We start from the raw sequence: 13577 nt of genomic DNA on the forward strand, positions 1-13577 counted from the left end.
GTCGAGCTAGGTGTGACAGTTGGAGAGAGTATGTGTCCCCCCCCCCGTTTTGTATATAATGCATAGCTGTCATGTTGTGGTGCGTACTAGGACAGTTTTGCCTACAAGGTGAATTTGAAAGGCTTTGGGCGCTCGAAACACTGCTAGCAGCTCTAGATGATTTATGTGGAGAGCTTTTTGTTTTTGACTCCACAAGCCTTGAATTGTGTGTTTCTGGAGATGAGCTCCCCAATCAGTGAGCGACGCGTCTGCAGTTAGTATGGTCTGTGGAACAGGGTCTATGAAGGGCCGTCCTTTTGACAAGTTTTGTGGGTTCCACCACTATAGCGAGCGAAAAGTACGGCCATTTACCAACACTAGATTGGTTAAGAGACCCCGCGGCTGGTTCCACTGACTTGCTAAACATTCCTGAAGGGGACGCATGTGAAGCCTGACATGGGGAACAATCATGATGCAAGAGGCCATCATTCCCAGCAGCTGCTTATACACTCGAGCTGGTAGTGAGTGAGTGGGCTAAAACTGAAGAATCAGAGCCTGAATATTACGAATTCTGGCTGCATTGGGGAAGGGCAGAGCTCTTTGAGTATCTAAAGTGGCTCCTAGATAGTTTTGAGTGTTGGAAGTTTGGAGATGAGATTTTAACCCATTGACTGTGAAACCAAGTTGGTGCAGTAACTGCAGTGTTAAGTGAGTGCGCTGGAGACACTCTGGTTACGTACTGGCTTTGATGAGCCAGTCATCCAAGTGCGGGAAGACATGAATGTGTTGTCTTTGTAGGTGAGCAGCGACTACTGCCAGACATTCCGTAAAGACTCTGGGAGGCGTGGTGACTCCGAATGGGAGTGCCTTGAACTCCGTAATGCTGGCCCGCTACCACAAATCTGAGAAATTTGCGATGAGCAGGATGTATTGGAATGTGGAAATACGCGTCCTTTAAGTCTGGAGTAGACAAAGTCGCCCTGTTGTAACAGTGGGAGCCCTTGTTGAAGCATCACCATGTGAAAGTGGTCTGATTGTATGTAAAGGTTTAATTCTCTGTGGTCTAAAATAGGTCTGAGAGAACCGTCCTTTTTGAGTATGAGGAAGTACAGGGAGCATATGCCCGACCCCTGATATAGTAATGGTATGGGCTCTATGGCTCCCTTCAAAAGGAGAGATTGAACCTCTTGTTTGAGGCGGTCTAAATGGTCTGGTGAAATTTTGTGTGAACGTGGAGGAATATTTGGAGGATTGTTGGTAAGCGCCAGGCAATAACCAGAAAGGATAATTCCTAGCACCCATGTGTGTGTAGTTCTTGATTGCCAGACAGGTAGGAAATGTGAAAGATGCCCCCGACAGGTGTTAAATGATTGGGGGGGGAGTGTAGGCAAGTCACTGTTTGGTATTTGGGGGGGGGGGGGGTGCGTGAGTAGGAACCTCTACCTTTGCCATTGTTGCCTCTGTAGCCCTCTCTGAAGAAACCTGGTTAAGCTCTACCTACACAAGCACCTGGCTGCCCCTGGATATCCTGCTGGGCATCAGGACTGTAGCTCTACACGCATTAGCTGGACTGCTTGTGCTGAATTTGAGAGGCAGATGCCCTGTGGGAACCAAGAGCAGGGTGGAGCCGTTTCATCGATCTCTGCAGAGGCATTGGTGAATAAATGCGAGTTTCGGAGGAATGTCGGTAGATGTGTGTGAGAAGTTGGCCTAATATATGCTGTCCACTAGTTATAGTGGGCACCTTGTATCAGTCCAAACAACCCCTTATTGGTTATAGGTTAAAGACAACCTTTATTGAAAGCTATCCTAGTGGCAGCTATGGAGAGCAGCCTTCAGGCCAAGTCTTGAAGGAATGTAAAGCAGCTTGTTTTACCAGTCTATAATCTCTTGAGTTCCTAAATCAAAGATATCCACACAAGGTATATATATATATATATATATATATATATATTCACTGAAAAAACCATAGGTTTCACACATGTTATAGTTAGCTGGACATTTCACTCGTAAAAAACCAATGAAATTTCCCCGTTATAGTTAATGCAGGCAACTATAACTCACGCAACCGCAATCCTCTGCTGATGCTAATACTGTATTTAGACACTTATTTGCCCATGTCTTCTTCCATTAAATTTTAGCTATACATATATTACAAATATTTTTTTTTTCATAAAGACACATATGTCATCAGCAGAGGATTACGGTTGCGTGAGTTATAGTTGCCTGCATTAACTATAACGGGGAAATTTCATTGGTTTTTTACGAGTGAAATGTCCAGCTAACTATAACATGTGTGAAACCTATGGTTTTTTCAGTGAATTTGCAAGGTTTTTTAAATGCTAATTCCCAACTATAACGTGTGTGAAACCCATGGTTTTTTCAGTGAATTTGTACGGTTTTTTAAATGCAAATTTTTATTTTTTATTTTTTGTAAACCTATGTATTAAATAATATATGTACTATATCCTGCATTATGGAAAGGTTTTTTTTTTTATGCTTTTTTTTCCGTGCGCTTACGGTAAGCTGACGCTACGCGCTCAGCACGTCATAAGTACAGCGCGCCTACGCGATACGTGCGTGACGTACGCGTACACGCGGAAGCAACGTCGCGGTTACGCAGGGGCGTGTAATGCGCATGCGCGAGTGCATCTTACGTACGCGCTCCGTAAGAGTTACGTTTGCGCATGCGTACTTGTTTACGAGCGCGTACCGTAAGCTTACGGAGCGCGCACGGTAGGTCATGTGATCCACAAAGAACACTTTTCATTGGTTGAAATTACTTTCAGTTCCAGAAACTTCCCACACCACACCCATTCCCCTCATTACTGCTTGAAAGAACACTTTTCATTGGTTCAAACTACTTTCAGTTCCTGAAACTTCCCAAACCACACCCTTTCCCCTCATTACTGCTTGTGATTCTCTAGGAGCAGGAGCTGAATTGTCTTTGGGATACAATGGCAGAACAGCAGACCTCTTCTGAGAGTGAGGCTAGCAGCACCACCATCATCCAGAGAAGGAGGAAACAGAAGAATTCTTTTGTATGGGAGTATTTTACTTTTCCAGAGGGGGAGAAAAAGGTCAATGCTCCACTGGTCACTTGCACACTTTGTGACCGTGTTTTATCAAGAGGAAATCCTAGGAAAAAGTATTCCTTTGGAAATCACTCTATGATGAGACACCTTAGGGATAGACATCCCAGGACCTTTGCTCGACATACTGGAGAAAACTCTTCAGTAAGTCACCAGAGCCCAGCCTCAGAAGCTCAGCCGAGTACATCATCGGCAGCTCAGTTGAGCCCTTCCTCTGAGGTGGGAGCATCACCTTCTTCTGCTCCTCTGGACGTCAACCCTCGATTTGGGAAGGTTGTAATGAGGTGTATAACGTGTTCTGGTCTTATTGTTTTTGGGGAGACCAGTGTTCCCCTTATTAACAATAAGATAGACCAGCACGTTTGTAGACGCTCATAATATTCCCATTCTTTCTTTCCTCCATCCCTCTATGAACCCAACGGCTCTTTTAAGAGCCAACCTTACCTCACAATTTTTTTTATTTTTTTTTTAAGCTTTCCTTTTCCGAAATTTTTTTTTGCCGTGCGCGCACGGTACGCTTAATTCCGCGAATTTCGCGAAATTTCTATGTTTACGCCGTGCGCGTACGCTGCGCGCATTCGGCGATTTTTTCAAAAAAAATTTAAATTAATTTTTTGCCCTTGGGGGTCCTTCTGAGACCCCCTGACAAAGGCTAGGGGGTCAGGAACTGTCTAGCCTGCCCCCTTTTCACGTTATCCACCTTTGTTTTACACCCCCTCAGACTGCGAGAGAGAAAATGGCGGCCGCCGCTTCCTGGTTTCGACCGATTCGAATGTTTACTAAGATCTAACAGCCAATCAGAATCGCGCTCGCGCACGGCACCGTACGCGTACAGTAAGCGCACCGTAAGCGCACCGTAAGCTGCCACAGATATATATATTGATTTAAATGCTATTTTCTCAGGACCTACTGAACAGATTTACACCAGACCTACAAAAGGCACTTCCTTGACCTGTAGACTACCTCTCTGCCAAATTTCAAGTAACTCTGTTCAGCCGTTCGGGCTGTAGCTGTGTCTAAAGGTCCTATGGAAAAATGCATGGGAAAAACGCGTTTTGGGACCCCCCTTTTTTCTCAGCTCCCGCTTGACGAATCCCCCCGAGACTTTCAGGGTAGGAGCGGAGCGTAGCGCCCCACCTATTTTGAAAATTTCGCGAGGATTCGTCGACCGGCGCAAAAGTTATTCCAAATAGAATGTTGCGGATTTCCTATGGAAACGTGGTCCTAACTATAACTACCTACTGGCGACCGCAAGTAGGATATATTATATATATATATATATATATTATATGTATTTATTACTAAACACACCCTCCTAGTCTCTTTATGAGACTAGAGGTCAAAACACAAAAGTTACACTTCAAGGATCACAGTAAATAGCACAAATACACGTCAGGCCCTAGGGGCGAGCAAAACCATATACTAAAATAGTGGTATAAGAACCACTACTTAACTAGACACAAGGCCTAGAGCCTGTAGAATCGCTAGGACCCCAAGGAACCACCCAAGGTAGAGACACAGGGTGCCCACGGGGGCCGTGTGCAGTGTGTGAACACAGCCGCGAGCTCCCGTTAGCTTCTATGGGGAAAGTCTTGGTTAGATTTTTAAAGATTAGGGACACTTAGAAATGAGTCTGGACCAAACCCTTTTGGACTTAGGAAGTTCTAGGGCTAGCACCCACGGGAGCACCGGAGTACTCGTGTTACCTCACCCAGGGAAGCCAGGTGCATAGGTGTCTTTTGGTGTCGGGTCGCCTTGTCGATTTCAATGGGAGCTGGCGAAGACGTGCTGCTGCTGTGAAGATGCGAAGTGTCCGAAGAGATCCAAGCCTGGATCGACGATGAGAAGAACCTGAAAGCAGAGGGGACAGAGTCTGGGTCATTAGCCAGTGACCAGGAAGGCGATGGACAGATGCCCACCGATGTCAGGTGATTTCAGGTGAAAGAGGGGGAAGCTTGACTCTTCAGCCACTTGGTCCAGGAGGCGTCGAGGATGACCAGGAGCTGGATTCGAGCTGTCCCACGAAGGATGTCGAGTGCTGCAGGGTCGGTGCCCGGATTGGACACAACAAGCTTTGGCAACAGCAACCCATGCAGAAACGAGAAAGATGCTTCGGTGCAGACCAGTAAGGTCTGAGGGCTCACCACTTGGTAGGGAGTCGGGCACGTCTGGAGCAACCAGGGAAGCCCAAGGAAATTCAAAGTTACCCCCTCAGGGACCCACCAGTCAACGGACCAGGGATCACGAAGGGACCTCGAGACTTAACACAAAATGGCGGCCCACGGGTCACTCGGAATGACCAGGCCGACAATCTTCAGTGGATTCAGTGCTCGAGGTGGGGGCTACAAGTCAGCCCAAGCACGACTTCAAGAGACTTTGAGAAGTCAATTCACTTGCAGAAATGCACGATGACCAGGAGTTCCGGTTCCACGCTACACACGAGGGCTGCGGGTCTCAGCTTTGCTGGGGATTCGGGTCAGCCTCTGAGATGTCTAGAAATCCTCTTCCTGGGCTGCAAATACTTCGGAGTCCGGCGGGAGCTTCGGAAATGCAGACCGGCAAATTGCTTCGTTGGTGCCTGCCAAGCAGGGGAGTCACTCCTTGACCCCAAGGGAGATTTCTTCAGTCCTCTGGTCATTAGCAGAGCGTTGAAGGTCCAGGATTCGGCTTCAGAGTTTCGTCCAGGGTAATCTAAAGTTCTGGTTACAGAGGTTCCTTACTTATACCTAAGGAAGGGGTTGGACTAGCTCTGGGGACCCACCTATGGGAGGGTTTGGAAAGAGGGGTGGCTACACCCATTTCCTTTGTCCAGTTTCGAGCCAGAGCAGGGGCTGGAAGCCCCTGAACCGGTCTGAGCTGGACTATGCACAGGGACACCAAATGTGCCCCCAGTGCAGGACTTCAAAGCAGAGAGTGCTCCCACCCAGCCCCAATACACATCAGCCTGTCTGGGAGGTGGTTACACCTCCCTGTGACAGGAAACCTATTGTTCAGGCCTTCCCTGCCGGAGTTTCAGTCAGCAATAGGAGGCCAGACTTGGGTCTGTGGCTGCAGCATCCATTTTGTAATGCCAGGGCTCTATTACGTTTCTACCGGGTATACCAGTGCTGCCATGTCTCTCCCTCTAGAAGGGTGGGATCATACTCCCACACCAGTTACTGATGTAGGGGTATGATTCTAAGGTGTTTGCAGCCAGTCCAAAGTTAGCATTTACCGTTTGGTTATAATGCACTTAAGAGTATATGGTCAGGCTGCACTACTGACAACCCCGGAGAAGAGATTTTGAAGGCTGCAGAGGGGCTCAGCTCATGCCTGGGCACCCCCTCACATATAACCAAGCACCCTGCCTTCAGGATTGATAAGGCCTGCCATAGGGGTGACTGATAAGTTTGTATGTACAGTATATGGTGAGATAGTGAACCTATATCTCAGCAAGGGGCGCATGCACCACCTTACTCGGGCTGCAGTAGCAGACCTGTGGTGTCATTTTGGGTGGCTTTCCAGGGGTGGCATAATACATGCTTCAGCCCCTGGTAGGCCTCTGGGGTACCTATGCCCCGGGTACATAGTATACCATATACTAGGGACTTATAAGGGCACCTCAGATCCAATCTGTAATGTGCCTAAAGTACATGGTATCATTTTAGAAAGGAAGCAGCTAGGCTGGGGCCCGGAATAGCAGGGTCCCAGCCAAACTAAAGTCGAAAAACAGTGAAACACCAGCAAAAAGTGGGGGTAAACATGTGAAGCAGATCCTACACTCCCACAATATGCATGCCCCATGTTTGGGTCAAAGGGAATAGAGCGGTTCAAGTTTATGCTAAACCAGCTGATTCATCCCAGTGGGACTGCAGAGGTCAGACATGTCCATGATGGAGCGCACCTTCACAGAATGAAGGCAGCAAGAGGGGAGTTCTGAAGCAACAGAGTCCTCAAGAGATGGACCGTCGGAACCAGCTGTGATCCTGCATACGGGAGTCCGTGATAAACTCTTGTCCCTCCAAAAGCTGCAGAAGAACGTGGCGTTGTACTATCCTGGCTTCGAATGTTCCAGTACTGATGGGATCCCAAGCATGAGTACTGCAGAAGACTCAGAAGGGACTGGTGCCCATTTCACCACTTTCTGCTATTAAAGGCTCAAAGTCCACTGCCAAGGGCTATAAGTCGGTTGATTAAGGCCCAGAACCAAAGTTATAAGCCTGAGACAAGACAAGGGCTTATAACAATGGAGAGGGCCTTTAACAACCGGTATAGCCTGAGGCAAAAGGTCTATTGGAACATTCCACCCACTGAGGGTAAAAGTTTCTAAATTAAAAAGGGAGAAACAAAGACAAACATTGGAATGCCGGAGCTCCGGGCTTATAGCAGCCATTATAAGCCCAGAACTACTCCAGTGTCTTCACTGGAGCTATCAACATTCCAATGTTATAATATAGCCTTAGAGCCCAACCTAGCAGGCTCTACCGACCATTAAAGTCCCTCTACAGTGTTAAAGGGCCAAGCCGAAGGAGAGGGCCTTTAACAAAGGAGCGGCCCTTTAATGGCTGGTAGAGCCCGCTAGGTCGGGCTCTAAGGCTAATAGAACATTCTGCCCCTAGAGGGAAGAATGGTCTAATTACTAAAAATAAATGATCCTCCGACAGGCCCTTGTTCACAGTAGCAGTTGTGAACAAAAACATTGGAATGTTGCTCTGCGGGCTTCTACTGGCCCGTAGAAGCTCTCCATTGTATTCAATGGAGTGCGCCACATTCCAATGTTTTAATATAATCTTATAGCCAGCTACCGAGGGCTAAACCGATTGTTAAAAGTCTTGAACCAGAGTTATCTGAAGAACTCCTAAACAAGAGAAAAGGATGGAATAAAGATAACCGAGTGTGTATACCAATGCAGTGAAATAGGGCATATCTCTGTATGATGTATGCATGCTCGAAATGAGCAAACCTCTACTGAACAGCTACAGATAAAGTTTGCTGTCCTGGCAATAGATGTACTTTCAGAAAGAGAATGTCAAGATTAAAAGAGAACTACACTTAGGGGTAGCTAGTTTGTTCTTTTCCTGCATTGGTTCTTTCTTAGACTTGCACGATTTTAATGGAGTCCAAAAGTGAACTACTACATTACCAGACAAGGAGACATTTACGAGCATGCCTCTTGAGTTGGGGGGAGGATGGGGGAGGAGTGGGGGTCTGTATGTCTGCAGGAGACTGAAGTGGGAACACTGAGGAAGGGGGGCGGATATTAGGATACTCCTTTGGGGGAAAAACAAGGATAGGGAATCAGCGAAGGCTAGGGAAGGAAGGGGCGCGGAAACTATCTTCACTGGGCCGAGCAGAAAAGTCAAGAGCTGAAGAAAAATAGGTACTATGACAAAGAAATTGCATTTAAACTAGTTTGTTAGCTTATTGTGTTAGGAAAATAAACAAGAAATGGCAGCACAGAGCAAGTCCCAACCAACCACAATGATAAACACACTGAAAACGTGGAGGACATTTAACACATTGCCAAAGCAGTGGACAGAGTTTTGGATTTGTGCAAGGAAAAAATGATACATCACAATTTAGCGCTACAGGAAAGCACATCTACTATTCATGGCCTATAACTGGATTTGCCGGAGTCCTTGCGAGGAGGTCTCCGATTGCTCTAGGTTTATGACAGAGGGCATTTTGATATGGAGTGCAGATTTAGTTCTTGAAAAACAAATTCTTCAGAAAGACACAAGCGAGCCATAAGAAGGTGATGTTGAATATAGTAACTCTGTGAAGGTTATCTGTGACCTCCATCTCAGAAGTCTTTATGGGCCTGGTCCTCAGAGATCAGTTGGTGAAATGCATGAATAACCTCTAATACAGGAGTTGTCTAGAAATCACAATTTAGGAGAGGCCATCACAATGGCTTTTGTGATCAAACATATGTAAGAGCGTGAAAAACCAAAGGGCCGGGGAAAATATATGTGGTGTTAGAGCGCCTGAAGAAGTGGCTAAAGAACCACCAGAGCAAGTTGTCCAAAAGGAGAAGTGTGGCTCAATGATTAGAGCGGCAGACCCTGATGCAGAGGTCTAGCCCGGGACCAGGGTTCAATTCCCCGCCTCAGCGGGTCTTGGGCTCAAAAATTCCACGGACCTGATAATTCTCGCCTCGGTGCCTATTCCAATCATGGAGTCCCAATCTGCAACTCTGGGCAATAGCTTGCTTAATCTCCACAACGGCCCCCACAACGCTAAGGATGCCTGACCTCCACCTTGGGGGTGCCCAGGAGTGAACGCCTCACAGGGAAAGCCAGGATGGGTTCCACAGCGGTATTCGTACAAGCGCCTTGAGACCCTTGCGGATGAGTAGTGCGCTATACAAGTATCAATTTACATTTACATTACAAATAGGTTAATGAGGGCTGGAGCTGTGACGGATTTTAAGACACCTACAAAATAAACCCACCAATAATAACCCGAAACAGAAACCATTTGTCTAGTCAGTGGCTGGCCTGACCTCAGGTACTGGAGCGCAACTCTGCATCAGGTCTTCAATGAAGACCTAGATGTGGGGATGCCACACCCATGTGCCAAGCCACTGAGTAGGGAGCTCTCTTCAAAAACAAATTCCACTAGACAGAATCTGAAATGGCTATGAGTAGCAAGAGATGTTTTGGTGAACAGCCTAAACTATGATAGCTATGTGAACTAACAATGTAAACGAGTCTCGCAAGACCACAGCAGCTGCATGCAGTCAACGTACCTTCACTGCTGGTAAACTTCATCCTGTCCTGGGCAGGGTTCTGCGCAGTTCTCCGTGGTGGCCTAATGCGGGAAGCGGGGCCTTTCCCAAAGTCTCCAGTTGAGGAGGGAGACTGACACCGTGGCGAGCTGAGGGGAGAAGGGGAGTATCGATGACTGCTACGAAAGGACAGAGAGCAGTCATAGTCATCTTCGTCCTCTAGACTGTGCGTGTCGAACTCCTGGTCACTGTAGGTGCCCCTCCGCAAAGAATGCATGGAAGCACTAGAGCTGCGACGAGACACAGAGGCCGAACTCGATGCATAATCTTGGCGGAGACCTGAAAATTGTAAGTTATATCAATTTTAAACTGTTCGTCAATTCTTGACACATAAACCAAACTGGGCACATGCTCAGATCGAATATACAAGTGATAGGATTTAACTTCAATTTACACTTCAACCAACTGTAAATGAAACCATACAAGTACAAAGAGTACATACTTGACATAAAATACATGAGGACCCATCCAGATAGAGTGGCCCACCAAACACTTGCAGGACACCTCAGATAGCGGGCACGATCACCACATAGAAACTCCATATTTGAGATACAGCTGCTGCTCAGAGCGGTTCAATGAAGGGTTTCTTTAAACTGTGAGGCAAGGGGCAGGTAGGGGAAAGCACGTGTCTGAACATGGCTTGGCTGAGAGATATTTGAACCTGCAGAGTGGGCCATACACTACGGAGTGGTTGTAATATCTGCAGACCATGGACGGCCCACAGCAATAAGCACAAAATAACTTACATTTTAAGACTGCACTGTCGTAACTAAACGCACAAGTTACTTACTTGTGTAACAATAGATCTGTAAGAGACATTAGTTAGTGATAGATTCCTTACCTTATAACATCTCCAGGCGTCAGACTGGATCCGGAAAGTTTTCGTCAGCAGTACCCCTGTGCGTCGGCAGGTGTCGTCGTTGTACGGCTCCGCGTACGTCGCTGGTGTCGTATCCGCCGAGATGACGCCATCTGAGCTACTTAGACGCGCCCACGCACGCTGACGTCAGTTCTGTACACAACTTTTCCACGCCAGGAGCGCAGAGCCATTCCAGAGACCGACGACTGGTGCAATAGAACTAGGGCCCTAAATGGGATGACCTGAACCCTAGAGAACAGTTCGCAAAACAGGGAGGATGAGCGGCGGTAAGGAATCTATCCAGGGCCGGCTTTAGCGCTGGTGGCACCCAGTGCGACAATTGTTGGCGCCCCCAATGACCACCTCTGCCATGGATTCCCTCACTACCACCCTTTAACAGAACCCCTCAAGTCTCCATAACCACTCTCTCCCTCAGATGCATTTAATTAGTTGTATAGCGCCACTGATACCAGTGTACGGTGTCAGAGCACTCTACATCACACGCACACTACACAGAGACAATTGGTGTGCAAATCAGGGTATAGGAAATGCTACATAAGACAAAGGACTACAAGTCATCCATACTAGTAGGCAGGATAGTTTAATAGCGCTTGGTCTGGAGAAGCACAAACTCAGAATTTAAAACGTAACACCATAGTCCTTTTTCCAACAATAGACTAATGAAAGACGGGGGGTAAATCTGCAGGTTGAATGCAGCTCTTTGACGACAGGTAATAGCCCACTGTTCTATGCTAGGATGTTTACTTATTAACAGCAAATAATAAAAGGATCTCTCAGACAAAATAAATGACCCACTGATCTATTTAAATTATATGCACTTTGTGATCTGCTGTTACAGGTTCTTTGCAGTAGGCATACTAACTCTCTGCACTACTCTACCAGGACTTAAAACTTCCACTAGACAAACCTCCGATCTTTCAGTAGGAAGAAAATTAATCACGGAGTTATCTTGACATTTTTATTGAGGGCTGATTATTGCTGGAAGCCAGGAACGCTGGCAGAAGGTACTTTTTAAAACTATTAAATACTTGCAAACAAGACGCCCCCACGTTAAGTCAGCGCCCGGTGCGGTTGGACCTGTCGCACCGCCCTAGAGCCGGCCCTGAATCTATCACTAACTAATGTCTCTTACAGATATATCGTTACACAAGCAAGTAACTTGTGCATCTGAAAGACACGTTAGTGATAGATTCCTTACCTTAGAATACATACCCAAGCAATACCAACCCCGGTGGTGGGTCTGCGAAGTGAGATTACACCAGAAAGTCACGGAGGACTGAACGGCCAAAGAAGCCGTCTCTCCGGACCGGACTGTCAAGGAAATGGTGCTTAGTGAAAGTATGCAACGAGGCCCAAGTGGCCGCCTGACAGAGGTCTTACAAGGGGACACAGTGTCCCAATGCTGTAGTGGTTGCTGTCGCCCTGGTAGAATGGGCATGCAGCCCAATCGGAGGTTCCTTTTTAGCCAGAGAGTAACAGGCTTTAATGCACAAGACAACCCATTGGGAGATAGTGCGTTTGTTGACAGCCCAGCCTTTCTTGGCGCCCACGTAGCCAACAAAGAGCTGGTCATCCACCCGGAACTGTTGTGTGCGGCTGAGACAGAACGAAAGCGCAGTTTTTGGGTCCAGACAGTGGAGTCTCTCCGCTTCTGTTGAAGGGTGCGGAGGTGGAAAGAAAGTGGGCAGAGTGACAGTTTGCCCGGGATGAAAGGCAGAGTCTATTTGATAAAAAGGAGGGACGCGGTCGAAGCACAACCTTGTCCGGATGAATCACCAGGAAAGGAGGTTTGCAGGAAAGAGCCTGGAGCTCACTCACCCGCCAAGCGGAGGTGATGGCCACCAGGAAGACAGTTTTCAAAGTTAATAACCGCAAAGGACAGTTATGAAGAGGCTCAAAGGGAGCGCACATCAAGTATGTGAGAACCAGGTTCAAGTCCCATTGAGGCATCACAAAAGAAATAGAAGGGAAAAGGTAAATAATGCCTTTGAGAAATCTATTGGCAACTGGGGACTTGAAAAGAGAGGGCTGAACAGGTAGCCTAAGAAAGGCTGAAAGAGCAGAAAGGTAGCCCTTGATAGTGCCCACAGCAGAGCCCTGCTGGGCCAAAGGAAGAAGGAACAATAGGACTTCAGAAAGTGGGGCAGCAAGAGGATCAACAGATTTCGCTGTGCACCATGTCACAAACTTTTTTCCACCGACAGGCATATACCGTTTTAGTGGAGGGACGCCTGGCTTCCAGAATCACATTACAGACTTCGGGAGGAAAGTCAAATGTCGCCGCTCAATATCCACGCAAGGAGGTGGAGGCTGGACAGGTTTGGGTGTAGGACCATCCCTGTTGCTGCAACAGGAGATCCTCCCGAAGAGGCAGATGGATCGGGGGATCCACGCTCATACTGAGTAGCTCAGGATACCAAACTCCTCCAGCCCAGTCCGGTGCTACAAGAATAACTTGGGCCCGGTCGCGCCTGATCTTCAGCACTCTGGGCAGAAGTGGTATAGGCAGAAAGACATACAAAACACCGCAACTCCACAACTCCACTCGCGACGAAAAGCATCACATAGCATGTGCCGCCTTGGAAACTCCCAACGTGCAGAACTGCTGACATTACGTGTTCTCTTCGGTGGCGAATAGATCTAACCAAGGTTCTCCCCACTGCTGAAAGAGACCTTGCACCACCTCCGAGTGAAGACGCCATTCGTGATCCAACATGCACCTGCAGCTGAGTTTGTCAGGCCCTGGCATTCAGGGAACCTGCCAGGTGTTGAACCACCAGGGATATGCCCTGATGTTCCAGCAATGTCCAGAGGCGAAGGGCCTCTCCTGAGAGAGGGTCCACGACCCCACCCCGCC

At 47.6% G+C, this 13577-nt stretch overlaps 1 protein-coding gene across 5 annotated transcripts in view; it reads right to left on the reverse strand.

Moving 5' to 3' along the window:
* Positions 1 to 13577, reverse strand: part of LOC146788808 (SLAIN motif-containing protein-like) — a 418592-nt gene that overhangs the window by 45070 nt on the left and 359945 nt on the right. For all 5 annotated transcript variants that reach the window (XM_085630383.1, XM_085630385.1, XM_085630381.1 and 2 more), the window contains one exon: positions 9802 to 10119. In XM_085630383.1, the coding sequence (XP_085486509.1) occupies positions 9802 to 10119 (318 nt within the window). The remainder of the gene's footprint in view (positions 1 to 9801; positions 10120 to 13577) is intronic.

The sequence above is a fragment of the Triturus cristatus genome, chromosome 10, assembly GCF_964204655.1.
Source record: "Triturus cristatus chromosome 10, aTriCri1.1, whole genome shotgun sequence".
Lineage (NCBI taxonomy): Eukaryota > Metazoa > Chordata > Amphibia > Caudata > Salamandridae > Triturus > Triturus cristatus.